The following is a 27,915-nucleotide window of genomic DNA, read 5'->3' as shown; positions in this document are numbered from 1 at the left end:
CCGGCCTCGATCCCGCGCGAAACCCCGCGGGACACTCCGATGTGCGTGAGACCGTACCCGCCCTCGAATTTTGAAGGAATTAATGCCCGTGTCCGGGACGCTCTCGAAATACCGTCGTTGGTCCATGACCGGCAAAAAGGAGAGCGAAAATTGGCGGCGGCTATGCCTAATTACCGTTGTCAGTAAAAAGAAAAACTATTATTAATTGATTAATGGAATAAGCGATATGTTTAAAGGGCTGAGAACCGATTAATCGATTGATCGCGATTTCCTGTCCTAAACTGAGGTCTGTGTAGAAAGATAGTTTCAATTATATTGGTTTATAAATTTTTCGAAACTTGCACGCCGATTAATCTTGCAGACTTTGTTAACGTATGATTATAATTTCCTATATAATTTTACCTAATTATATTATCAATTCGTATATTGCAATACATCCCAATCTAGGCTGTGATTCAAATCCATTTTGACCAACTTTAAAACTGAATTTGACAGAAAATAAATTCTTATAATTCTTCACCAGAAAATTCAGCGCTTGATTATTTTCTTCCGATAAAATCAAAATTTGTCTGTACAGGTTGTGAAAGAAGATTTTAAACTCGAGTGTAAAAGCCAACATAATAATCGTATAAAATGACGATACTTTATTTCTGAGAAAACTTGCACGATGATGCAGCTATACTTTAATCGCTCTGTAAGTGATAATTTTTTTGATTCTCACATAAAACAGCAGGGGCTCTCATAATGGCGAATAATCATTCAATAACCGTCGTCTCATTCTCCACCATATATAGCGAACCACGAATAGCAAAGCATCATGGTACAATGAAAGGATTTCTCGGCAGAGAGTATCACAATACATGCTCTAATATCTTATCTTGAATCAATCCCTGGCAGTTTTCCAACACGGCACGATAATGAACAGAGATCAAGTAGGTGCGCCTTTTCGATCGAGTTATACGACTTTAACTAATGAACAGTGCTCGTCATTGGTTATTGTTACTAATATCATCATTACCGATGTTCACGCAACGTAATTATCGTAATAGTTTCGAAAAGTTTTCCGTTATTCTCAAATGATTTTGGAAAAAAAAATCAGTGATTATCATACAACCTTTCACGTGCCTCGTTATTCGATACGCGGCGACTTGAATATACGAGAAATTGTGTAAAAGGATTTGGTTCTTATATACGTTCTTTCGCGTTACGTCGTATAACGGAGCATTTAGAGAGGTACAAGCCATCGTTCGTAAAAGACAAACAAAAACACTGCAAATAATAAGATGAAAAAGGAGGAAGAGGAAGGAAAGGAGAAGTGCTATTGGATAGCGAGTCGAGGCAGAGCGAGGGAGCAAGGCTTATCTCCTCTCGTTGACTCCTGGTATAAGGATAGGCGATCTTCTCCGCCTCTCAACCTCGCCGCAATTTCCTCGAGCATTCCGGGCAGCCGAAGTTTAGTTATGACCGGTTAAACGGATTTTTAATTAGCGAAGGCCAAAGTGCAATTACACGCCACCCCCGGCACGGGGTTTGCAAATTTCGCGTATAATCTCGTTGGAGTCCCCGCAGGCTCAAATCCTCGCGATTCGCTTTTAGGTAACAGTTAACAGAAGGATTCAAGTGAACCAGTAACTGCAGTAAAAAGTGACTCGCGGATAATTGGTGACTTGATAAATAATCCTTTCAAATACACCATCCTAATTATGAAAAAACAGGAAACTCGAGACAAGAATAAATTTAAGGGTAGTACAGGTGCCAGTTACACTGAGGTTCTCGGATCGTATCCGTTTCGGAAAAGCTCCTGCTGCAGGACACGGTGCAAGCGTATAAATGTGAATGTACTTGTGCTGGTATTGGAGAATATTGCGGTTTTAACTACAGCACAGCTGTGCGGCGCAATTACAGAGAGTTAAAGAGGTTGAGGACCGGTTTTCGCGGCACTTGTGTGTTCGAATTTCGGACTGCAAGTTTGAAGAAATAAATTAAACATGACTCAGAATTATTTAGATAGAATTGAAATATACAATTTAAGATTGCTCAGGATGGTTTCATATTTAACAAAATATTTCAAGTACTCGTTGAAGTGCGTTGTAATACTAATTATACGACGATTTTCTGTTACAATGCAGAGATAAAATTTGAGGCACCGATAAGTTAAAAAAAAAAGAGGATACACTCGACAAGCCCCAAAGGTTATTTTCAAAAAACTGTATAGCATCGAAAAAAAAATTGTACGTATACTTGCTGTACGTAAATCGGAGATTCGAGGTTAGGTAAAGAGGAAGTCGAGTCTGACGGTTTTGAGAATATTAATAGAATACAGGGCTACGCCCCGGCAGGCTGCGTGCCTAGCTCTGGTCAGCTTGAAGGTCCATTACTCCGCTCCAGGAAGTCACAGCGTTGTGATACCTGAACTAAAACTTTTGCGGGAAGGAACAAATTATAAAGAAGCCGGACGTAAGTCCGTCCAGTTATTTCGGAGTGCAATTGCGAAAGAGGCGGACAGACGACAGCCCAAAAATGCCTTCCATCGTCTTTTCTGAAAACTTTATCTTCGTTCTATTTCATTGTTTCATTACCACGAGCCATCGACCCTATAAAATCGTTTCACTTTTAACAAAGTTATGGAAAAATTATGCAGGTGAAATATTTTATCCTTGCTTGTCTAGAATAGACGAAGATATACGAGCGACAAATTTCACGGCGTTTAGTGGAGACGATCGGTTCGGATGACCTCGACTCATAACATGATACTGGCGGTAAGCAAACTGGAGAACGTGAGGCTAGTAACGTTGACTAATTGGATACCTGCGTTACGAGAAGCAGCTCGTTAAAGGGCCGCTCTTCCTACATTGTTGAGCTTCAAAGCTCCGTAACCCTTGAATGTCGCAAGCGAAGGACCGACCAAAGTTCCGCCCACGACTGACTCTCGAGTATAAAACCGACCAATCAAGGTATAGCAATGATATTCTATTTCTCGGAATCCAACCCCCTCAAAGCCTCGTGATGAATAAAACTTATAACGAAAGACAGCGAGAGCATCAGTGAAAAGTGTGTTGAAATTTCGCTATACGCGTTTAGCAAAAAATTGAATGAAAAACACGAACTTTTTTCTTTATTCAAAATCTCAGCCGGGCTCGCAGTTCCTGGCTGCCGTTCAGTAGGTATGTAGTGAAGACCGAGCCGCAGCCCGGTTCGTACGCACATGTGTGTCTCGCTCGAATTACCGCGGCTCGAAATCCTCGGTCTCTATTTTCCTCCCCTTGGAGTCCCGGACTCTCCGTTGAGTGCGTGACTCAGCCGAGCTGAAAACCCGTGTATCGCCACCCCAGCTCTTTCCTTTTTTTCTGTAGCTCTGGCCTCCTCACCCCGGGCGAAACCAACACCAGCAAACGCGTGTGCTTTCATTATCGGGGCAGCCTGGCGATAATCATCGAGGGCGTGGGGCGGGAGCGCAGAAGGAGAGAGAGAGAGAGAGAGAGAGAGAGAGAGAGAGAGAGAACAGCAGGAACCGAAGGGTCCCTTCGACGCGGATATTGGGGTTAGCGATGGTTAGCGACGGTTAGCGACCTAGCATCGAAAGACTCTGAGCTCTCTCTCTCTCTCTCTCTCTCTCTCTCTCAGATAAATATGCGCTCCTACAACCCGTTTTCCCACCGAGGGGATCGACGACTGCTGACTCGAAACGTAATCTCAACCAGATTCGAATATTTAGAGTAGATTCGTACTTCGGATACTTGCGAATTCTTACATTCTCATCTCTTGCCAAAGAGTCAAAGTACAGTAATGGTGTATAAGATTGATTATGAGGTGATAAACTTCGTCAAGATGCAATTTTTGAAAAAACTCTTTATTTTGAAGCAGCAGGATTGTCATATTTTGCAAAGAAAAACTCAACTCCATCAAAGTTATGCGTATAGTTACAAAGTTGTGGTTGATTTTTTGTTCAATCTTTTATAAGTTACATAAACGTTACTAAATTAAAATTCATGATTAGTTGAAAAAACAAAGGGAAAAAAAATTATTCAAGTCCCACACTTTATTCGAACGGAAGATTGAAAATTTCCCCATGCATGGTGATTATCAGAACCTTATTTACAATTCAATGTACATTCTGTCTGATATAAATCGCGGTTTTCGAGCGAATTCCCAGACTCTGTCCGGTTTTTCCGGCTCGTAATAACGATCCTGCAGTTATGGCTGTTATATCAGCGACGAGATGAGTCGCGCTGTTAAATTATATTCTCGTAATCATTTTTTCCAGTGTAAAAGATGCAATAAGAATTAGGTATACGGACTAAATTCAAAAACTAAATGTTATACCTGCGGAGGTTTGCTGCAGGACTGCGCAACGGGATACGGCGAGACTCCGGGGCGTTGCAGATGTATATTGAATAAAGTTAAAAGTTAAAGTGAGCGAAGCTGAGGCCGGCCGGGTGTCTGCAACCCGAGCGAATTCTTGTGTCCCAGATTCCCGCAATTATTTCGTAATTACTTTGCCTCCCATCGAGAGTCTGGTTGACGAGTTGCTGCTGCAGTTGTAATTAGATTTTTCCTAATTATTCACAATTACGCGGAAGAAAGGTCCGTCTGTCTGGCTGCTGAGGCTTGTCTGCCTGTCAGTCGCCCGTTGGGTCGTAGTTCGATTCGATGTCGAACGGAAATTGCGCTGTGAGGATTCGTTCTCTCTGCAGCTAACCGCATTTTTTTCATCAATGCAGAATGCACTGTACTTCCTTTATTAACCGACGTATCGAGTCAAGGCTTATTGTTAATACCGAGATATGATTCTAAAATTAATGGAATACAATTTAATCGGGTATTCGGTGAGCTGGAGGGTCATTTTCAGACCGGAAATAGTTTGTTAGAAATCGACTATAATCAGTGTAAGGAATGAAAAAAGTGGGTTGCAAAGTAGGCCAGGTTAGAATGCATTGGCTTGGGTTAGGCGAAAATTTCGGCATTCTTCAATCCCTTATAGTGATACTTTGACAGTGAAATTCCGTGACCACGAATTTGATTGAAATGTTTCAAAACAGTCACAAAGATTACAATTCATCAAAAATGACATTCGTAACGAAGCAAAACGCAATTTTTTTCATTTTTGAAGGTTTCGTTATTTTTGACAAAAAATTCTGAATTACAATCAATGAGATGTGATACTTTGAGAGAAAAATACTTCTATATTATGACTTGTAAAATTGATTTGACGTTATTACTGCATAAACTGCTGTCTCTCTATTGCAGAGTTTATTCTTCAAACTTTCCGTAAATTTTGTATAAAACAAATGGTAAATATTATTTAATACGTACATGAACCCAAGTCTGAATTAGTTTCGAAGAACAAACAAAATAGGTTATTTTTTCGCGACAATTCCTACAGGCATAGCACGAATCCCCTAGAAAAATTGCAGCCTTATCAGAACAGAGTCCTACGCAATTAGACTCCGCGTTTACGATCTAACAATAAGAAAACTTTGAGTATAGCGATAATATATCTCGGTCGAAGCACGGACTGCGGGACCGAGTGGAAAAGCAGCTCCCAGGAACGAGGCGAGGCGACGTGGCAGAGGCGTCGACGGCCTGCACGGGACCTTTAGCGGCGAGTTGCAGTCGGCGGACGATCAATGACAACCAGAGTCGGTCTCTGTCGGGCCGGAGGCCCTGGCGTCGGTTCGTTTCTCTCCATACTCACCGGGCCCGTCCGGAGAACTCCCTCTCAATCAAGATAGACGGGCGAGAGGCTTAGCGCCGAGAGAGGCGAACACGATCGGTAGAATTTCCGTGCAGCAAGAGGGAGAAGGAAGGAAGACGAGCATCGGCGGAGCCTGTCTGTGCCTCTGCTTCGGCAAGTGACTAATGACTAGCCCGAGACCCCACGCTTCTGCCTGCCACCCAGTGAGAGAAACGAAGAGGGCAATATGCCGCGGGGCTTTTTTAACCAACGCGTATCAGCGGCAACGGCAGCAGAATGCGAGCGGCGCGTCGTTATCTCCTCGCATCCCCGTTGCGCAACGGTCAACCATGAAAAATGAGTATCGGGTAGCCGAAAATATTTTATATCCCTGAGCCCTGGAACATCATCTCCTCGTGGATATGGCGTGACGGTAGCGAGGTGAGTCGACGAAATGGAAATTTTTGCGAATTTAGACTGGATGTCGGAAGTACGGATTTGGGATTATGAAGGCAAAGTTGAACGGTTATTAGACACACTCTACGCACGTCGGTAAGATGTTTGTCAATTCTCAATTCTAGTCGATCACACCTCAGTAGAATCGCATAATTGGTTGAAATTCACCCTAAAAGGATTTTTTTTTTAAATATCTAGGCATTGTTTAAGGATCGCAGAAAAGTGCTCTGTTTTCCTAATCAAAATTGATTGTTTAAATTTGCTAAAACATCGGGAAAGTTCATGAAAGTGCCAAAATGTCGAAAAAGATCTTTACTTCGCATGAAGAATGACGCCACGGGGTCCGTTTCCACGACTATGAGACTCCATAAGGAGTTTGAAATTCACTCAGAGTGACGTGGTTGATACTAAAAGTATTCCACTGACGTATTCCATTCCCGAAAAGCTTCACTACAAGTGTTACTAAATGATCTGAAACGGTTTACCTTCACTCCCGAGTGTTCATAAATAGTATATTACATACCTAGGGCAGTAAAATAAGAAAAGTCTCAGATCACATGCAATTGTTGGCCGAGGCAAAGCCGAGGCTAACAAACATGTGATCTGAGGCTTTCTTTTTTACTGCCCAAGGTTAGTATACCATTTTTCTGCCCGACAGAGCCGGAAAGTGGTAACTTCGTTTCGCGCAGGCGGCAGAAAGTTGCCACTTTCTGCTCTGTGGACAGAAAATGAATTGAATATTATCAATTATCGTTGACTTTGAGCTCAGCTAAAATAAAATTCACCGCCGGTACATAAAAAGTATTTTGAGGCGACGGTCAAACCTGTTCCATCAGGTCATTCTTGCGGACGGAACGAAATTGCTGATCAACTGGTTACAATTTGTTTCTGTAATTCACCTGTCTAGGGTGACCATAAATAATGCGTCTAAAGTTTTCATCGTTCATCAGGCGCAATCGCAAATACTCAAATTTTCACCGATAGCAACTTCCAAAAATTCACGAATAGCAACAAGTGGTGAAACTACGTCAAAAGTCAGAGTAAAATATTTCCTTCAGATCAGAAGTTAGATCAGTAATCTATGAGAACTTAATGTACGTCAAGAAATTGTCCCCAGGGCTTGATGCAAAAAGATGACACTTACCTTGTTATGAGGTGGCTGGGTGGGAACATAGAGAGGTGGATCGAGTCCCGGACTGGTGACGGCGTGTCTGCCGACGATCCTATCGGCAGGTTTGGCATCGTATCCATCGGGCTGTCCGATGTGAAAGCCCTTGCTCTTGACCCAAAACCTGAACTTGCTATTTTCCGCGCTGTTGGCCTCCTCGCCTCTGAGGGTGCGAAGAATCCTGGCGTACTTTTTAATCGTGATAGTTTTGGTCTTAGCGAGATCGCCGTAGGTCTTGATGACCCAAGGCTGGTAGGCGTTGAACATAGTATCGTTCTGGAACTTCTTAGCGGGTCCATCCTTGCCCAGACCGACTCTAAATACGCTGCTCGCGTTCTTGGTCGGCGAGTGAGCGTTGTTTGGACTGGCAAAAGCCGCGTTGGCCGTCGATCCGATGTTGCCACCGCCGGCGCTCGTCATGTTTGATATATCGAGGTAAGAAACTGCCGTGTTTTTGTTCAAATTCGTCGCGTTACCAACGAACGTTGCAACGGACGGTGTCACCGACGGTGTCATGTACGGAATGGCGCTCCCGGCGCCAAGAGACGACGAGGAGGAATTACTGCCGCCGCTCATCGTCGGCTGTCCCGTGGCGAGAGGCAGCGCCGCTACAGACGAGAAGCTCGATCTGGGTACGGGCCAATTCATGGGTCCCGATTGGCCCGCGGCCTTCGAGGGGCCCTCGCTCTTCGCGACGGACCCTCCGCGGCCCGAGCCGCCCCGACTCTTGGTCCCCAAAGCCTCGGAGGTCCCGGTAGCAGAGCTCCTCGTCGATCCGGAACCCGTCGAGCGCGACTTCTTCGCCGGAGGTTCGCCCTGCCCGCTCGTTAACGAGTTCAGATTCCCATGGGACGGACTGTTGTTGTTCTCCGACCTCGAGCGCTTGTTGGAGGACGTTGAGGCCGGGGATATGCCGCCGTTCGTTGTCGAGCAGCCGTTGTTCACGGGGACTCTTCGTCGTAGTCCCATCATCACCGAAGCCATGGTAAGAATATCACGTCGAATCGCTGACGATGGAATTAAGTTGCAGCTTTATAATTCCGGAAGAAATAGCTCTGCGTTTCCAAACTCAAAGCCTGAAACATAAAGGGAAAAAGGTTGAAGATCAGAGAGAGATTCACTTAAACAGTGTATAGTTCGATGAATACAGGCGACGCGTTTTAGAAACACCGTATAACTTTCAGGAAAATAGTCTAAACTTATACCGCGAACTAAATTTCGGTCCGCTAGTCAACCGTAACGGCCGTCCTCGCCTGCCTATACTTACACTTACACTTACACTTGCGTTGTGGCGGCCCGAGTCAATACGGTCGCAAGATAAGGCCGTGCACGAGGGTTTTGGCATTTTCCTGACGACAGCATCGCGCAAACAAAAACCGATAACGACGATAATAGCGTCGCGAGGAGGTGCCGCGACGGTAGAGTTTGCAGGTGTACCACACGCAATGCAGTGCATTCACAGTACTGGCGATTGCAACGCTAGAACGCTATGCGATGGTATAGGTATGACACGAACGGGATCCAGTTTTTCGCAGTTTTCTTCTTTCTTCGATACTCCGATTATCATCAAGTATTCAAATCACATGCAATACCTATTTTTCGAGGCATACTTGCCGCACTGAGGTCTATCTGTGGGAACCCACCGGATTTTCGTTTATAACTTCGACTAAAATGGTTATAGTTTGATTTGTGATAGTTTTTTGTTTACGATAGCCAATTGGTTGAGAAATCTATCCATGCATTGACAAAGTTGTAAGAGTTGAAGACTTTTGTGATATGGTTATAGATCGAAAAATGTCTTCTCTCGAGAAACGCTAGTGTATAGGGTTTCACCTGAAACTCCGTCGAACCATAATTGAAAAACCCATACGCTGCATGTTTGGAAACTCAATACAAGTTGAAAAGTCATTCCACAACTGTAAAATGTCGATAATTTTGTTTCATTGTTTCCTTAGGGTAACGTCAATTTCCGATCTTACGGGCGAATTTACCTTCTCGCAAATCAGAAACACACGTCTTCTATTTTCCGTATCTCCGAGCGAAAGGTGTCTCAAGAACAGATATCTACCTATAAATCTATATCATGATCCTGTACTGCAAAAACAAGCCCTGAGGCATGTGTGAATCGTCAACCATTTCAAGAATGAGTGCAACTCCAAGTGTGACACCTAGATACCGTTCTCTGCAGAAAAACTTCGGCGCTCGAAGTGTACAAAATCGGGAAACGAATTCTTCCGGGTCACAAATTAGGGTCCTTTACCCCGCCTTGTCCCCATGCAACGACACAGGGTTCGAAGAAAGCGGGGTGCGCGCAAGCGGCATCCCGAGGACTCACGCGTCATTTGACCCCCCACGTTGACGACCGCTGAAAACCCGAACGAAACGACAAGGCCTAGTACGTCGGGTGAGAGGGGGGCGGAGGGCGACGTCTGCAGTCCCAAAGAAGGTAATGAAATATAACGGCATAAAAATGAACCGTCCTCTCTTGCGCGTGTGTGCTTTTGGTCAATGCGCGCAGAGCGCATTAAACCTCCCTTGGAAGAATAATCTCTGTGTGTTTCACTCTCTGCATTCATCATCAACGCGACCTTGTTGACGGTTAGGTCTCTATTCTCATCGTGACTATTCGTCAGGCCTGTGGAGTACCTAGTTGTTTGGTCCTTCGAGGGTGCAGTGTACATTACGGTAGGTGTACGCTCATAACTCTGTACATAGCGCAGCATGCGCTTCTAAGGACGACCGGTGCGTAGTTCGCGCTCCGATGCATGGTCGCGCCGGAGTTCCCGAGTCATTAAATAGGCGACCTTTCCAGCCGACGGAGGCGGCGGAGGCGGCGGGGGCGCCAGGGAAGCCGAGCCCGAGTCACGTAACACCAACTAACCAAGCAGCCAGCCAACCTACCGCGCTGCACCCACACATCCAAAAGGACTCTAGCAACTCCGTAGCGTCGCGGCGCAGACGGCGGTGCTCCACTGCTCGCCCACACGCTTCTTACTATCTCGCGCAATGCATACGACCTCCTCCTCCTCCTCCTTCTCCTCCTCCTCCTCCTCTTCCCGCATGGGACGAGGACGGGACACATTGCGCGGCCAGTGTCACGCTAGGCGCTTCCTGTCGGCTGCCCTCGTCGGCACGGAGAGGCCGGGGCGCGTGTCCGCAATACGTAATCGCGAGTCGCCCCCTCGTGCAGCGTGGGTATCGAACCGGGGGTGCCAGGGGGAATCTCTCCACGTTTAAATGCCGCTCCCGGTTCTCTAGCGCAAAACCACCCGGAGGGACTCTCTGACTGGGAGAGCAGCGACCGACAATCGCTGATCCGATACGTATACGATATATGTATGTACGTATGTATATGGAATTGAGATACAGAGCTTCAATATCGTTATTACAGGAACTGGATATATGCATGCTAGTATGGCACTCAATTTGGGACATTTTCACATTACTTTTTGGGAGAAGAGAAGAGGGTTTTTTGCAGTATTGACCAATTAGAAATATTTTTTAGTTTGATGAAATATAATTCAAGCTGATTCGAAAGTACGAGGCGAATTATTGAACGAATCGTCTTAACTTTTTTATTTTGTTTAATCAAGTGCTATAATCTTGATAATCGAACATAAACATTTATTTTTCCATTCTTTATTGTCATGTGCGGTATCGCCGATTGTCTCGACAGAATGTCTTCGCTTCGTATTGTAGCACCGAGTAGCGCAGAATTGACGACTTCGTTCAAAATATGCACAAGTGTAATATATATACAACTGTCAGTTTCAATTGCATAGTCGTTTGTAACACACCGGGAATTAATATCCTGATCCGTAAAATTTCACTAAAAAAAAAGTGTGCTAGTCATTTAAATGGCGCTACGAATCAATATTGATTCGGCGGGGTATGGCTATCAAGACATACCCAGAACGTAATTTTCGATAACGTGAGGCTGCCACTATAAAAAAAATAATGCGAGTGGAACGTCTCTCTCAAATATTACAAATCAGAAAGTAGAAATTATATGAAATTGCGGTTTTTAGATCAAATAACAATTTGACTTGGATTCTTCAGTAGATTAAGAGTTAATACTCTGTCACATAAGTTTGTGACATTTGAACTACTATGTTGTAGAACTAAATTCAGACTACTGATTGCACGTTCAAATGATCCGGATGGTTCCACCTACAGTGGATTATTTTTCCACATATTGCCAACTATCGAGAGGGAAACACCGCGTCCGCAGATTAACCTAAGTTGCACTGAAAAAGTAGGAGAATAATAATTTGTAAATCGTTAAATGTTCAAAGAACCGATCATCTCTCTCTCGTTTATATCCGGTGTAATTTACAAAGCCGCCAGAGACTTTCATGTGTGTGTGTGTGTGTGTGTGTCCCCTTAACGGGCAGTGCGTCGCATCGCCTCGGAGCTAGATGCAACGCAGCAGCAGCAGGAGCCCGAAGCATGAGGTCGACTGGAGAATTAAGGAGGTCGGGTGAGCGAGGCGAAGAGCGAGCGCAGCGGTCGGGCGCGATAAGGAAGCCCGGGACTAATTTGGAGGTGTGCGAGGTCTTGAATTTCACTCGCAGGATACCGAGCCGTCGTCCTCGTTAGCCGCCGCACCGTAGGTGAAGAAGCGGGCAGCGCGAGTCGGAGAAATAATTCTCGTTCCTCCTCCTCCATCGTCGTGCAGGTTTCGCGACGACGCGACGGTGAACCGACGACGGCCCGGATAGCCGTTCTATGCCTCCGTTCCACGGATCTTGGCTACGCGTCGGTGTACTGGCTATAATATTACAGACGGGCGCCGCACAGCTCAAGTGTTATTTATCCGCGGATGGCGGCTGGCTCTTTGTTTCGCGCTGAAGCGGCTATAGGCTCTGTAGGTACCGTGCTCGCGGATGGATCGGAGGAGGAATTCTCCGCCGCTGATCACTCAGGCACGAAAACTGAAGCTGGTACGCGACCGTCACGAACGGTCGTCCGAACGAGGCAATCGCATGTGTTGCGCGCCGGCCACGTTATACGGTTTATACCTATATCTATAGGTATAAAACCAACGTCTCTCTATCTGACTGTCCGTATGTTCGCTTGTAACTCCGGAACTACCGAACGGATTTTGAATCTTTTTTATTCTGTGGATAACTGGAATGTCTGGTCAGGTCTCAGGCTATATCTCATTACAACTGAATCGACAGTTTTGGAGGTACAACGATATTTGTAAACACCAAGTTGTAACGGAATCACACATTTATCCGAACGCTGACCGAACTATTACAGATACAGAAAAGGTATGGTCGAGAGTTTTCAAGGTCTCGACACGTTCTACAAAAGAGTTTGCAAGAGCATAAAGTCTTTTGTGTAATAATTTTGAAAAAATTTACAATCGGTACCGCCAAGGGCTGCAGTATACATCTGTACAAAAATAAAAAATACACACGCAGTTCCTGTGCCCACGTAATAGAGTGCAAAGCATTATACGTGCAGAAACAGCAAAAGTATTGATCACCGGGTAGCGCAAGTGATACGGACTATACGACGTGCACACGCGTGTTCCGCAATGTTCGTACATTCCGGGGATACAACGTGTGCATTGCCAGATCCATGCTGAACACTTTCGCGACTCATGTATCGTGACATATGAATGTAGGTACTTCACCGCGATAGCGTATGTGCACAGAAGCCACCGCGGCGGCCAGAAAGTCGGAATACTGAATCATTCGTCACTCGATCTGTTCCTCTTCCATATACCTAATTAGAAGTAGACACGAAATCCGGTTTATAACGTGTCCGCCGTAATCATTCAAGAATCGTTCGAATTGAATATAGACTCAGAAATTGTCAAGATTCTGATCAAAAAATATTTAAAAAAAAGGAACAAATTATTCTTACTCACTTAGTCATTAATTTTATATAGGGTCGACCGTTAAAAATATTCGTTTTTATCATTTACTCCGAGTAAAATTTACCTGCATATAATCAAATTAATGTTTGTTATAAAAACCATGAGACGAGAATATTTCCTTCATACTTGAGTAAACATCTACAGATTTGTATATTCCATTGACATAAAAAACGAATGTCATATCGCTTTTAACAATAATTGAAAACTAAGCACAACTATAGTGATTTCTCCGACGAGTATGTGGAACTAGTTAATTTTTTTTTAGTTTTTGTTTTTCTCTTCTCATCCAATTTCACTAAGGTTTGATTAATTCGTGGTGCATTTGACCTAACCGATCCCCCCCCCCCCCCCCCCCCCCTCCCCATATACGTGGCATACCCGCCGAACGACCAATTGCCCAGCACCCCTTGCACTTGGGCCAATCGCGCTTATCCCCCAATTACTCCTCGACGGGCCGCTCGCTCTTTCCTTCCCTCTCTCTCTCTCTCTCTCTCTCTCTCTCTCTCTCAAATATCGTCGTCTCTGTCTCCCTCTTTCTCTCTTCGCGGCGCAACTCGGTATTTACGCGCACCTATATACATCTATATACCAGTAATTACACCAAGCTCGGTTCGCCACCGTTTGAAAGTAGAGTTTATTGTGTTGCTCGTGGTAGCCGCCGGGCCGTCGTCAGTCCGACTTGAATCCAGACGAAACAAGGATCCGGCTAGCAGCGATTGGTCAGAATAGATAAACGTATAAACGGATGAACAAGGAACCGAGTTGGGGAACGCTGTCTGATCTCGGACACTAACCACACACAACTAGAGGTCTTAATTAACCCTCGAATTCTCTTCTTCGCCAAATGAGCTAAAACGTGCTAAAAAAATCCGACCAAATTCCGGTAACGGGTTCGATATTACGGGGGCGAAATCCGATCAGGGATACGGAAATTTCGGCAAAAGAGAGACGCGGAAAAGGCGGATGAGTCGAAAGAGAAGTTTGTCGGAAGCGTCCGTCTCGAACAAAGGACGGCACTCGGTATCTCGCACGCTTCGAGGAATCCCGGCGGCATTCGTCGCCCGCGGTGAGCTGAATTCCCGAACGGGCGGGTGTGGCGAACCCCGACGACCCACGGCGACCTGGGCCTCCACGACCGTTAGCGATTCCCGATCCCCCGGATTTCCTACGAGCTCTCGCGCCTTACCCAAACCCCAGACGGCGCGACTCGCCTATTTTTAATGATCCGCCAGCCGTTTAGCGGGCTGCTAACAAGCTCCAGCTCCTCGCCTCTCGAAGTCGTTGTAGGTACTGCATGATCCGGGCGAGATGAACCCTCAGGGTTGCTGCATGTGAAACATGTGAGGCATATACGAGTATGTGTGTTTTCGAAAAGGAAAAGACGGTATGATATTTATCATTGCGATCTCGATCAATGCTCAATGAAGAGAGCGTCGAAGGATCCGTTTGTTTGGATTAACGACCACTGCCGAAGATCACGCTACTGGAAAGTTTCAGGATCAGTCTAACGATTTGGGATGCAGTTTTGTTTTCACAGCTGGAGCAGGAAGTGCAGAGAATGAAAAAATAAACAGACACTGTCCAGCTTCTTCTCACTATTCGCATGACAACTGAAATTGGATTATTACCTATACAACAAGTACTGCAGTTCCGGTAATGCTGCGTCGCGTAGGTAATCCAAGAAAACTCTGCATGGTCGTGTGTTCGTCAGTATTTCTTATCCGTAGCTTGGCACTGTAATACAAGGTAAGTTCACACAAATAACTATTCATCCACGAATCGAGCTATAATTTCTGTTTTTAATTTCCAATCAACACAGTTCACACACCGCAAAGTCTGAGATTTCGTAGCGATCAGAGAAAGAGCGGTATCAACACCCCGACTACCGCAAAGCGATGGTAGAAATCCCGCACCCGGTAGAACCGAGACGAACCGACGAACCAAGAAACTCGCTTAGGTAGACAGGAACTCTCGAGTTGCGACGCGGCGCGAGGGAGCCGCGTGAGTCGTCTGATCAGGTGACAGCGCCGGTGAACACGTTTCAAAAGTGCCGCGAGTGACTGGGACGGAGGCGTACGCGTTCCGTACGTCCCGAGGCGGCGGCGGCGCTCACCGCTCAGGAGAGAGCGAGAGAGGCTGAGAGAGAGGAGAGAGGAGAGCGGCGCGGGCGTCGATCGCTTCTGAGTGCAAACTGTTCGGCGCGCGGTGGGACACTGGCGCATGGATAGCGGCGGCGGCGGCTGGAGGCGGAGGCGGGAGGTGGGCGGCTCTCTCTACGCCGCCACTATGCCAGCCGCTGAGCGCAACCGAGTCGGGCCGAGCGGCGACGGAGGCGACGGGACACCGTCGGCGCTCACGTTGCTGCACCGAGAGAGCCGGAGAGCCGGAGAGTATCGGCTCTCCCCCCACCCTGTACTCCGACGAGGCTGCAACCGCTCCCATGCCGCCTGGCAGTAGCGTAATATCTCGGGCTCTGCCTGCGACCAGAGCCTTTCAGGGAGCTTCGAGTCGAGGGAGAGAGAGAGAGAGGGAGACAGAGAGGGAAAGAGGTGTCCCGCGTACGTACGTCTGGCAGCGGGTGAATAAAAACGAACTTTGATTACGAGTCCAAGTGTGGATGAATTTCACTCAGATTGCGCTTTTCTCACCGCGAGAAACGATCCGAAGATTTATTACCAGCTGTCACGGTTTAGAATTTTTTTTTTTTTTTTTTGTCTTGTTTTCTCAATCGATATTCAGTCGTCATGAATTTTGTGTAAATATTATATCATCGTAAAGTGATGAATTATACGTAAGTACTGTGGATACCTGCTCAGTTATCGGTGTCTCGGGAATTTTTCATTGTTCAACTATTTCTACTAAATAACTGATTGAAAATTTCGTAATGTAAACTATTGGAATATGAAGTAGGTACCTGAAACTGATTATCTGAATTTTTTGCAAATTTTTGAGAAGCCATAAATGGAGGAAAAAGAGCCCAGAACGAAATCGTCCATGAAGACCGGCAACGTTCGTGAGAAACCACATGGTCGGTGGAGAGTTGATACGAAATTTGAAATTCCTTTGAAACGAAACCACGGTTTATAAAAATCTAGACCACTACGCTGAATCTTGCAAATTTCTATGAATATACTCACATAATACTCACATCTGATGATCGTTGTAAAGCGCCGTTAAACATGAACCACGTGCTTGTTTATGAAAATTTATTCAATTTTGCATGAAAGGACCCGATTTATGAAACTGATAGCACACGCAAAAATGAACTAGTTTTTTTGATCATTTATACTTTCACAGCGTACTTTCATTTCTCAACTTTTCACTGAAATTCACATAACTGTATAATCTGATGTTGAGTATTGACGACACAGCCTGATTCTACCGCGATCAAATCCAATCGACTGTTCCTTTTATTCGTTTCATTTGCTTTTTTAATTTACACATCCTGGATTTGAAATGGTCAAATCCCGGATCTGCATATCGAAGATTATTATCAAATTTCGAATTCCATTTGAAACACGATTACACAATGGGATCGCAGTGTAATATGATTGAGACTGAAATGCCGGTGTGAACTTCCTCCCAGAGGGAAGTAAAATGACGAGAATAATACATCATACGATTTATCTTCCTTATTGACGTCGATGTTACAGTTAATCGAAAGAACGAAAAACAATTCACATCAATTTTTCTGGGCGATTAGACTGCAGCGTTCGAAATCGAATATTCACACTATTTCCAAATACATTTCTACCAGTTCCTAATGTTTTTAATTTTAATTGAACTTTAGTGATTAGTCTGGCGCGGTGGCGCCGTTCCTAAACCAACTAGACAAACTGTCAAGGTGACTATCGGTTTTCCCCCCCTCTTAATGGAAAGCACCGAAGAGACAGTCCCGTGAACGACTTAAGAAAGAGAAAGGGAAATGAAGAAAGAGAGAAAGACGGATACGGTGTCGATTTTCGAAATGCGGAATTTGACTTTTCATAAACTTGATAGATTTAATCTGAATATAGATGTAGATGTTGGTGTCGTTTATAGTCAATAGCTATTTTGAGTCGTCCTCATACATGTACGCACACTCGCGTGCAATGTTTACCAGCCCATCTCTACTTCAAATCCTACCGCTTGCCGTGTCGCACTTCGAAACAGATTAGTTGTGTATTTCGTGTATTGTATACTTACTGTCTCATAGTCAGTATCTTCTATGGGTATCGTCTGCAAGTATTATCTCGCCTTTGTCAAATCTCAGTTGTTATACAGATCTCATGCGATACTCATCGTGTTGCCTTATCTTACTTAAATAAGATATCCCTTATTGTTATTTAATCATTATCTATCCTAATCACCATCCCGCTTGTTCACTACAGTCATTTATTGAGTCACTGATTCGCGGATCCTATGTCAACGATCCAGATCTATCGCTATCTCTCAAATCATCCATAATTTATTTATCTGTCTATTACTATTCCTTTTTGAACGATTCTTTTGAAATCCCACGAATCTGTAGATTTTGCAATGTGTGGTATTCGTCGTTAATTCATCATTCTAATTCAGATTGATTCAGTTTCAGTAAGTATACCGAAACCACCGAATTTCTCTGATACTGGGTACAAAATAATCATTTATCACACTTCACTCAAAATAGGTCAACTCATTATATAGAATGGAATCAAATTTTTGTTCCCATGATTGTAATGCTTTATAATCTTTGACGTTTCTTTAACGAATTTACTTCCTTCAATCCCAATGTATACCGCTCGGAGAGAGACAAATTTCATATTCTTCTTTACAAGTAATTGATTTTTATATATTTTTAACTAGCTATTCAATGATTGCAAGCTTGGCACATCCTCTCCGGGGAAATAGTGAGACTGAAGGAAGAAGAACGATTGCAAGCTATGCCGAGTACTGCAGGCGTTCATACGAGGTAAGTTACGGATGAATTTTTAGGTTTGTGTAACGTACCTTTGTTTGTATCAAAGAGTAGATTTATTATAGGTACATATGTGAATAAGAGTCATGAAAAAGAAGTATATGTAAAAATTATTCGTCCCGCCGGTCTCCGAGAAATAAATAAATGCGTAACCGTCTCAAGAGACATAATTAAAACAGGAACATCCTCGCGAACTACCTATATTGCCTATATTATACCACAAAATGAATATAAAAATATATTCAGATGGAAGGTGCCGACGAGACGAATGTTACAGGTACAGTTACAATACCTGCTTATAGTACAATGCACAATTAGTCCAAGAATAGTGAAAACGAAATAAAACTAGTTTCAAAGCAAAACGTCATTCAACCTTACAGAGACACGCGCGGGATCATATATAGGCAAAACCTTAGCGATCGTGAGCGCAAGCTCTATAAGAGTAAGGTGTTATTCCAGAATACGTTTCGAGGGTAGCGGCGTGGAAAGGGGGCGGCGGGGGGGGAGGTCCAAACATATTCCGCTTCCCGTCGGGAACGTGGAAGTTTCAAGACCACCAGTTCGTAGCGTCGGTTAGACGATAAACAAAAGAGCAACGAGGCGAGCAAGCGAGCGGTGGACGGTGACTTTAGCCGTCCGGAAATTCCGTTAACCCGCGGGTATGAGGAGAGGAGAAGAGAGAGAAGTGGATAGCGTCCATCGAGCGCTGGCAAAGCTCGTCGCCGCTGCTCGTGGGTCGTTCCGTCCTTCCACGGACGAACAGAATTTCCAAAAACCCTGGGCGCCCGTCGCCCTCGCCCAACACACACACACACAGGCATGAACCCGCGGGTGCGACGGAGCTGGGCTGAACGCGGTGGGGGGCCGGTGCCCCGTAACGCCCGGCACGAGGCTCGGGGCCCGTCGGTCCCCCGCTGGCTCGGCCGGAGGGCCCGGAATTATTAAACTCCGGCACACATGCCGCGTCTCCCTGCCCCCACCCTGCCCTCCCGACAGGAAACCGGTACTTCATGCGGCACCGCAGGCTAGTAGACTGTGTGCGTTAATGTACCTACGACCTACGGGCAGCGTGCGTGACGTACACACGTGCGTACACCGTGTGTACCCCCTTCGACAATCGACCCCATCAATTCTGGCGGTGTTTGTCTCCGCAGCGTTACGTGGGCTGTGGGCTGTGTGCTGTCGGCCCGATCGCTCTGGGTGAGCGGGACGTACGTGTTTGGCGGTGTGGGGCCCAGTTGGGACGGTGAGTATAATTCGACGGTATATCCTGCTGCAGCTTCGGACTACCGAACGCCGCTAGTTACCGCGACGCGACGGGATCAATTTATGCGACTCGTCGCCTTTGATCGCTCTGCATGGGTCGACTCTCTTTGTCGAATCGAACGGTACGTGCGGACGCCTTGTGGACGGTGGCGCTGAGTTTTTGAAATACCTGGTTATTGCGGGATGCGGTATTCTGGGATTTTGAAAGGTTTATGGGTAGACCGTAAGTAGCATTGAGATACGATTTGTGACTTGTCTGGGACTGGAAATGCTACATTTTTCTTGCTACGTTCGATGAACGTTGTATAATTAGTACTAAATTACGATGTTCTCATATCTGAGAAAATTTATCACAAAAATTGATTCGTCGACCGTGAATTGATGTGATTTTTTTTAAGAACAGCCTGAATAAGATTCGGACTTCTGTAACATCCGGATTACGTGGTCATGATCGAGAAAATCAATAAACATAACCTTTGGATGGTGGAAACGTATTTTCTTTAGATCGTAACGATTGTCCTGAGATATAACGCAGGTTTGTCACAGTTACAAAATTGTTGTTAAATAGGTACTTGGCATTCAAGATTAAACGCTGGTGTAAAATCGACATGGCTGTTATACGCCTATTTCACTTCGAAACATTATTTTAGTTCATCATCATTTTATTGTTGACGGAATTCCAAACGCTGAGTATTTACCTGACTCAACCGTAAACCCATCAGGTCGTCCGTTTCAGGCTTTCAATCTCTACCCGAATAATTTTTAATATACAACCCACTTAACAAAGCTTGACAATATTAGGGTGCCCGGACCCTTTGCAGTGAAATTTTCCGGGGATGCTCACGGGAGCATAATGCAGCCGAGGGGCAAGATAGAAGAATAGTTATCGCCGTATACCCGTGGTCCAGAGATCTGGAAACCGAGCCTAGCCGCGTCATCGGAACTAATTGATCGCCTCGTCCGCGTGTCGGAGGGCCGGCATGAGATTTGATTGGAGTTTTTGTCGATAACTCAGGACTGAGATATAAATCGGGTAGTGAGTTGGACGCACATACACAGCCGGAGAGATGTTTACCGCCGGGAACCCGTCCGGGGTAATGAGATTTTTTAAATTAATCGGCAAGTCGCCAATATTGGATAGCTCTCCGCTCCGCCTGGTGCGGGTTTCCATCCGGCCGGCAAACTTTCCGCCGCCGGAGAGACGAAGTGCCGGGGTAAGAGGGAGGACAGGGTTTATTACGGCTAATTCAGAGAGTAACCCGGTCGCCGGAACGGGAAGAGAAACGGGAAGTCCCGAGCGCGTCGAGGGCCGGAGGCGGCAGCGATGTGGGCTCAAAATCTGGCTGCCCGCACCTTGCACAACTCTTAAAGCTCCCGCAAGAAGACGGATCAGCAACGCGCCCGCACGGCCCGCCGCGCTGGCTACCTGCCGGATGGGCCTGAGTCCCACTCCCGTTCGGGGCCCGGTGACCCGCGCGGCGACCCGGCGACCCAGCACCACCCATTGTGTCGCGGACAACTTTGGTGGCAGCAAATGTAGCCATTAGGCCCGCCCGCCTTTCGCCTCCCGTGTGTCGTGTTGGTACAACGAAATGCGGTGTAGGTATTCAGGCGCGTCGCTGTGTCGAACCCGGCTAACGGAGGTAAAGAAAACACCGATTTCAGTCTGGCTGGAACAGCTTCTGACTAATCGGACCCGGTCTGCTTTGGGATTTTACGACAACTCGATTCCCTGACCGTAAAACGACTCAGCGAAGATTCTAGCGAGTCAAGTTTTTCATTTCGTGCATATTGTACGTATCAGTGTTTCTATATGTACACGCAGTTTCGACTGGGTTTTTGCAATATTGCCTAACTTGGAGATCGATATAATTAATATTCGTATACGAAGAAAGTTATTATATGGGATTCCACAGCAGTTTGCCCAAAATTGTCTCGGCTAAAGTGTAACATTTTTGCTCGCCGAATCAGATCGAGATTGTTTGAACTGAATACATGAATCGTTCTAAGAATTTGCGTCCAGTGAGAATTGACCATTATTTAAGGGTGAGAATATTGGTGTTTCCTTTTTTGAAGAATGTTTAAGGCTTCAGTGGAACTTTAGAATACATTCACATTGTTTCAAAAATTTTATAAACTTCAGTTGAGAACAGGAAGATTCTGAATCGCTATAGACTCCGTATCTATACTGTGTTCAAATTTTAATTCAGACTAAAAACGTTTAAAAGAGACATGGATTTCATAGATCTCATAGATTCATTCCGAATGTTTTAAACTATTCTTCTTCTTCCTGCAATTCCAAGTTATTTTTGAAATTCACCCTTGTTCCGGGTGTGTCAGCCTATACGATTCCCCTAGAGGATTAATCGAATTTGTAAATTGTCGCACGAATTCCGAATTTCCCGTCACGTATATCCGCATGTTTTGACAGTTAAAAAGTGGCAAATAAAATAACAATCAACAGGTGTGACATGGCTTTGCGATTTTTTGATACCTCTTCTCCGCAACAGAAGCTCAGGCAGCGCGCGCATGTCGAGTTTCAACGAAGCCTCTCAGCCCCGCGGGTCAAATAACTGGCTAAATCATGCAGCGAAAAACTAGGCGGCGCCCAATCGCGGTCACCCTTATTTACCGCACTGGTTTTATACCTCGATTCCACCCCGTTCCGCCCGGAGATCATATCGTCACGTGATACCAGAATGAAAATACACATGCGAGGGTTCATATCTACTCGTGAAATTCTACCACCGTAGGGTGGAAGTCAACGGCAAATGCGGATTCGATGTAACGAGGCAAAATGTAATTTGAATAGAAATTAAAAAGAGATATAAGAAATTTCTCAATTAGTTTCTCGAATTTGTTACTAACCTTTGAAATCAAAATTCCATAGATTTTCACTCTGTATCACGGCTATTCATCGAGTGCAATAAATTATACGTGTATTCGTTCACCCAAACTTGTTTCCAATGCCAATATAGTATTGAAATGAATAAAGGCGGAAAGAAAATGTTCAGGTGTTTTCAGTGCTATTCGGATGAAAAATTAGATGCATTACCTGAACACGAGCCGAGTCACTCTCAACGCATTAAATCGTGGAAAAAACGGTTTCTAGCAAGTTATGGTGCACGTTATCCACGGTCATGCTAATCCGTTTCTCTTTCATTTTTCACTAATTTAAATGAACGCCTTTCTATTCCTATATGTTTTATCTGTCTCTCTTATATTGCATTGGCAATGAAAGTTGTATCGGATAGAATGTATATTCAGGAAATGTACGGCAAAATTTTGAGACATATTGGTACTAACTCATAATCCCTCAAAGTCGTTTATGTTTCAATACAACTGTGATATTTCAGTCCTTGTTACGTAGGATGTCTCAAAAAGTACCAGAAATACGGCGAAATCAGTTTTACGATCACGATGATAACGGGTTTAGCCGAAAACATGACAACTTTCAGCTACTCATGGAAATCCGTTACCTCATTAAAACCTGCAAATGCGACGATTTTCGTTTATTTTCATTCATTTCAACTTTCGAAAAGTAATTGGCCCAGAAATTGTGAAATTCTTTACGGAATTCGTTGCGACATTTTACGATGTGATCAATCGTGACACAATGGAAATACTACGTTATGCATGCATATATTAGATAGTACAGTGACTGCACTCACGATTTTCCACACATCGTATTTTCCCCATAATTTTCGCAAAGTCGCAAAACGCACGATTTCGTCGCCTCTTAGGTATAGCTCTCGCGAACGATGAAATGAACTCGTGGCAAAAGTAACCTTCTAATCAGCTTGTGCTTCTGCTTCCCCCGCTTCTTCACACATTATTCAAGGTGCCTGCGTAGAACGATCGGAAAAGCCAGCAACATCAAAGCGAAATTTCTCACCAATCCTCCGGTATATAGATGTCTAGTGAAATCCCGGGGCGTCGTTAGAGGCAAGTGGATCAGAGCTGGGTAGGTGCCTGGCTCCAGTCCAACGCTGAGTAGATTAAAAGCTTCTTGGCTTCTTCCGTGGAAACTGAAACTTCCGGTTCGCGGTCGCGGCGGCTCCTGAACAATCCCGTCGCTGCCGGGCCTTCCCTCAACCGCCACACGCGCACTCCGACGAGCCGACGAGCCGACGCCGACGTGGGGGGGCTTCTGCGACGTCCCGGACCGCGATCAACGGGTTTGCTAAACCTGAAACACTTACACGGACAACACTTTACCGCCTTTTCACGCACTTGTGCCGCGTCACCTGCGTGCAAAAGCTGATAAGAAGTCTCAAAAATTGGACCACCTTAAGAAGCATGAAAGAATGTATGATTCAAAAATTTTTTTTTGTTTATTCTATTCGTGTAGACAATTTTTGAAAACCGGTACCTGTTCTACTACAAATTAATATTACGTTACTAAATCGTGAGTAGTGGAGAGTCAAACCATACTTTGTAAACTTTTTTGCACCAGATAAATTTCGTAAGGGTTGTTATACTAATGGTACGTGAAAAGAAAATTTGAACAATTTCTGATCCTTTAAACGTGACACCGTGGAACGAATAAATATTTGGTCACGGAACAAATGAAAATGGCTATTAACAGGTGTTGAATCTTTTGGAAAATTTTGACAAATCTTTGCTTCTCGTTGCTTTGGATACAGAAAAAAATAAAGTCAGCCTAAGTCGATATCAATATACATATTTCTAAACCATACGTTATATAGGGCTAGGAATTAGAACAGTATACGTAAATTTTAACTGTTGGGAAAAATATCCGGTATGATGTTTCGCTCCGATCCTCGTCACTTGGACGATGTTTGAAAGTTCGCAGCGTCACTGATACAGTTTTAAGCCGGTTCACACACCATTGAACATCACGTCACAAGGGCTTATACGGTATTATGCAAAAATTGAACCGATCGTAGAGTGAAAAGTTTCGAAACGGTGGAAAATAAAAATAAACAAGCAGCAAAAAGAAGTAAACAACTGAAAATAAAAAGATAAATAAGAAATTGTTGGATGAAAAACTTGCAAAGCGTCAAGCGAATATAAACTTTTCTAAAAAGATGTAAATGCGAAACCACCGTCAAACTTCGTAGACGCGAAAAGTACGATTATTTAAAGGCAAGAATTGCGTCGCTGTTGATACGTCGATGAATGAAAAACGAGACGTCTCTGCAAAGTGAGCACTGAATCCAAAAGAAGATGAGTACGAAGTGAAACGAAGAATTTTGATTCCCATCTTCTTGTATATACGCCGCAAGTATCTCCCCTCCTCTTTTTCACTCTGGGCGTATAAATTTTTCACTTTCGCTGGACCAGTTTCTGGGCGCGTTTTAATTCTCACGGGCCGGTACAGCGAGAGATGCTGCTACACTGGTGCCGCAGGGGCAATGGACAACGGTCAAGCTCCCGGGCTGTTTCAAGTCCCGCGGGATGCAGCCGTGCCACATAGGGGATGCTCTCGAGGGAAACGCGTCATCTTCGAAAAATCGGAAGGGGTTTAATTCTGGTTTTCTGATCCGGAGGGATGCGAGGATCCACGAAGATGGACACTGGTCAGCCCGTGAGAAAGGACTGCACCGAATTGACCTTATGCGATCTCGACTTGCTCCGTACGATTATGCTGCAAGCCAGGAATTCAAACCTGCCGAGAAACGGGCTTCAGAGATACAAAAAATGTACGCGCAGGATCTTCCACTTGAAATGTGCGTCACTTTTCTGATGTGCGTGTCCATTTGTTTTTATGAAACTTAACTCTAACAAATTATTTGATTTCTTGAATGGGTTCCGATGCTTTTCAATACCTTACTCGTCATTCATTTGTAAACATTTTGTAGTGTTTCTTACATCTTATTGGGTGGCACCTGTAAGATTAAATATCTTCATGTGTAGAATCAACGTTCAACCATGTTTAGAATGAATTTTGAAAACAAATCTTGAAATGTAAGACTGCAGGTACTAAATAATTGAAGATTGATCACGTTGTAAAAACATGAAAGCTATAATAGTTTGGTCAATGTAATTTGTTGTTTTTTCTTGATTTTACCATATGTACTACTAAGAATTGATTTTTTTTAAACAGTTTTATCCAAAAATATTTTTACAATATGTAACATAGAGACCAAACTGAATCGATTTATCACTTCAAGAGCAATGATTTCTTTTGTGTACGAGAATTTTATTTCATGGCTAATTTCGTTGACTCTTCTCGAATTCTTGCCCCTTCACCTCTTATTCAAAAATGTGTGTCGAAAGATTGATCAGTGAATATCCTCATTTTTTTTAAATCAAAGGTACCTCATAATGGCTATCCGAAAAATCGGATCAATGATCCCTGGCATTCGGGTCACCTTTGAGAAAAATTGATTTAAAAGTTAAAGAATATTTAAAATCCTTGTAAAAAAATATTGTTCACCGTGAGAGTGCAGCTGTTACCGAAAATCTGCTTTCATCATTGATAGCACAGAAGTGCACTCTAATCGATTTATCTAGAATTTATACACAGTAGGTTTAGTGCCTGCAGGTAACTGCAGCATCAGTAATGGCCGACCGGTGAACACAAGGAGAGAATATCATGCATATATATATTATATATATATACATATACTCGTGTCGTAATAGAATCAGTCGTATGTGAGGCGTAAATGGATAAAGCGTGCAGACCATGCCTTTATTCCTGCTTCCTGATTTTGCGTACCTTGTTTTTCCTCTTTGTTTCGTGTTCCGAGGTGTTTTCTCGTAATAATACTACACCCTGCTCTGTGTGTACTCGTGCTTTGTGACTTTCTGTAACTCGAGATGTCTTGACACAGTCATTGAGTTATCCTGAAAGTCGATCACTATTATTCCAAAAGAACGTCCTTACATAACTGATAAAAATAAGACAACGGAGCTCAACAATACCAATCTTGTCAAATATCACGAAAAGTTGACACACATTTTCGAGAATTAGTCAGTGGAAGTAACGCTGTGCTGCATAATCCTATTCGAAAGAAGTTTGGACGCATGTTTAGCAGCAGCTAACTCTGACTACTAACTTCAGTTTCATCCGGTTTGCATGGAATTCCGTGCACATATATCTACGCACAATCGTATAACAATTTACGGACAACTAATGCTTCCGTAGCGCTGACGGTAATTAACGCAATTGAGCCCCAGCTATGATAATTACAGAGTAGATAAGTCGTTAATTTTATAAACATCTTCTATCTCACGTAAAAATAACTTAACCTTGTTCTGGTCCTACACACGTGTAGAAAGGGTATCATGTTCCATGTACGCGGAAGTCTGCAAAAGGTAGATGAAATAGATAAATTACATTGCACACGGACTGTGGCATCGAGTCCCAATCAAAGGCCGTCGAGGTTTTGTTTTTTTCTTTTGAAAAAAGTAAATCCGTAATAAAAGTAAAGTAAACGAAAGGAATTCATGAAAAACAAAACCCCACTGCGGGATGCACAAGAGCCAAGTGTCCGCACGTACAGCGGCCCTTCCTTCCCGTCGACGGAGTATCGATGCCACGAGTTTCCTCCTGGAGTCAAATTGAAAGTACAAAGCCGCAGGCGCCCAGAGCAGCCGAAGTCGCGCCTATCTGATAGGCCAGAGGTTGCTGCCGCCCGTTGGATCCGTGGAAAAGTTAATACATACAACCCACCGGCAAACTTTGACCATCCCTCTGAGAAAACAAAACGTGAGTTGAAACCCAGCGGGACAGGGAAAAGGTGGGAGGGGTAAATTAATCAATAGCTGGGGAAATTCACGCTAATAAAGGCGTTGTGCGGTGTTAAGCTACGGAAATTTTTGCCCCGGATGTTGCATCCGATGCACGTGCTCATTGGTGTTTTGTATAGCTGTGCACCCTGATATACAGACACCCGGCTAATTCGAATAAATATTTACTACGGACGCCTCATCTTGGGGTGGGGGTATACACTTGCATGATCATACGTATATTCGCACGTACATATACGCGGCCCACTGTATATATCTATGTACTTGAATCTCGCGAGGAGCCTAATTCGGTTAGTTCACTTGGCAGACGCCCAAAGGAACTGCGAAATTCTTATTTTTCCCGCCTCGAGTAGAGTGCGTAAATAAATTAATAAGAAAGAGGGAGGCTTAAGGCGTGGAAGAGACCGGAGTCTGAAAAGAGAGGGGTTGTAAGAAAAGAAAAATGCAAACAGGAGGCTAGTATCGATATTATACACCTAGCGTCTCACCACGATCCGACGCTTCCGTAAAACTAAATCGGTCCGTTACGCACGTTCCAAATTCAAATTTCAACCGCGTGTTTGTCACGCTTAAGAACCTTGCTTCCCTTCCGTGTAGAGACTACATGTAACATAAATTTGGTAAACCTCAAAGAAGAATTAACACAAAAACTGATATATTTCACAAATTAAGACCTACGTACAACTATTTCAAGTATTTCGTTCCATCTTTACGGCTCAACGAATTCTCGAAACCCCTCGAAGAATATACCATCATTTGACCAAAATCATAGAATTGCATAAAGTCAGTGTCACCTCGATGCGTAA

General features: G+C 44.4%; 2 protein-coding genes and 1 non-coding gene across 4 annotated transcripts in view; 2 read left to right on the top strand and 1 right to left on the bottom strand.

The window, feature by feature from the left end:
• LOC124407058 overlaps positions 1-16,458 on the bottom strand; it is a 41,301-nt gene extending 24,843 nt beyond the window's left edge. The window contains exons 1-2 of one of the 2 annotated variants that reach the window (XM_046882866.1): positions 16,326-16,458; positions 7,275-8,374 (exon numbers count right to left, since the gene is read on the bottom strand). In XM_046882866.1, coding sequence (XP_046738822.1) covers positions 7,275-8,282 — 1,008 coding nt within the window. In that variant the 5' untranslated portion in view covers positions 8,283-8,374; positions 16,326-16,458. Of the gene's footprint in view, positions 1-7,274; positions 8,375-14,816; positions 15,382-16,325 lie in introns of those variants that run through there. The other variant, XM_046882867.1, reaches the window with a different exon arrangement.
• LOC124407825 lies at positions 11,134-11,274 on the top strand. The gene has a single exon (XR_006929362.1). It is a non-coding gene; the product is annotated as a U11 spliceosomal RNA (small nuclear RNA).
• Positions 16,459-18,059: 1,601 nt separating the features above from the next.
• The window catches only part of LOC124406978, a 30,469-nt gene continuing 20,613 nt past the window's right edge, over positions 18,060-27,915 (top strand). Inside the window, exon 1 of the mRNA XM_046882725.1 lies at positions 18,060-18,118. The gene's annotated coding sequence lies outside the window, so the exon portion shown is untranslated. The remainder of the gene's footprint in view (positions 18,119-27,915) is intronic.

This window comes from Diprion similis, chromosome 6 (genome assembly GCF_021155765.1).
Source record: "Diprion similis isolate iyDipSimi1 chromosome 6, iyDipSimi1.1, whole genome shotgun sequence".
In the NCBI taxonomy this organism is placed as follows: domain Eukaryota; kingdom Metazoa; phylum Arthropoda; class Insecta; order Hymenoptera; family Diprionidae; genus Diprion; species Diprion similis.
The sequence above is the reverse complement of the archived record's forward strand: the minus strand, read 5'-3'. Positions and strand labels throughout refer to the sequence as shown.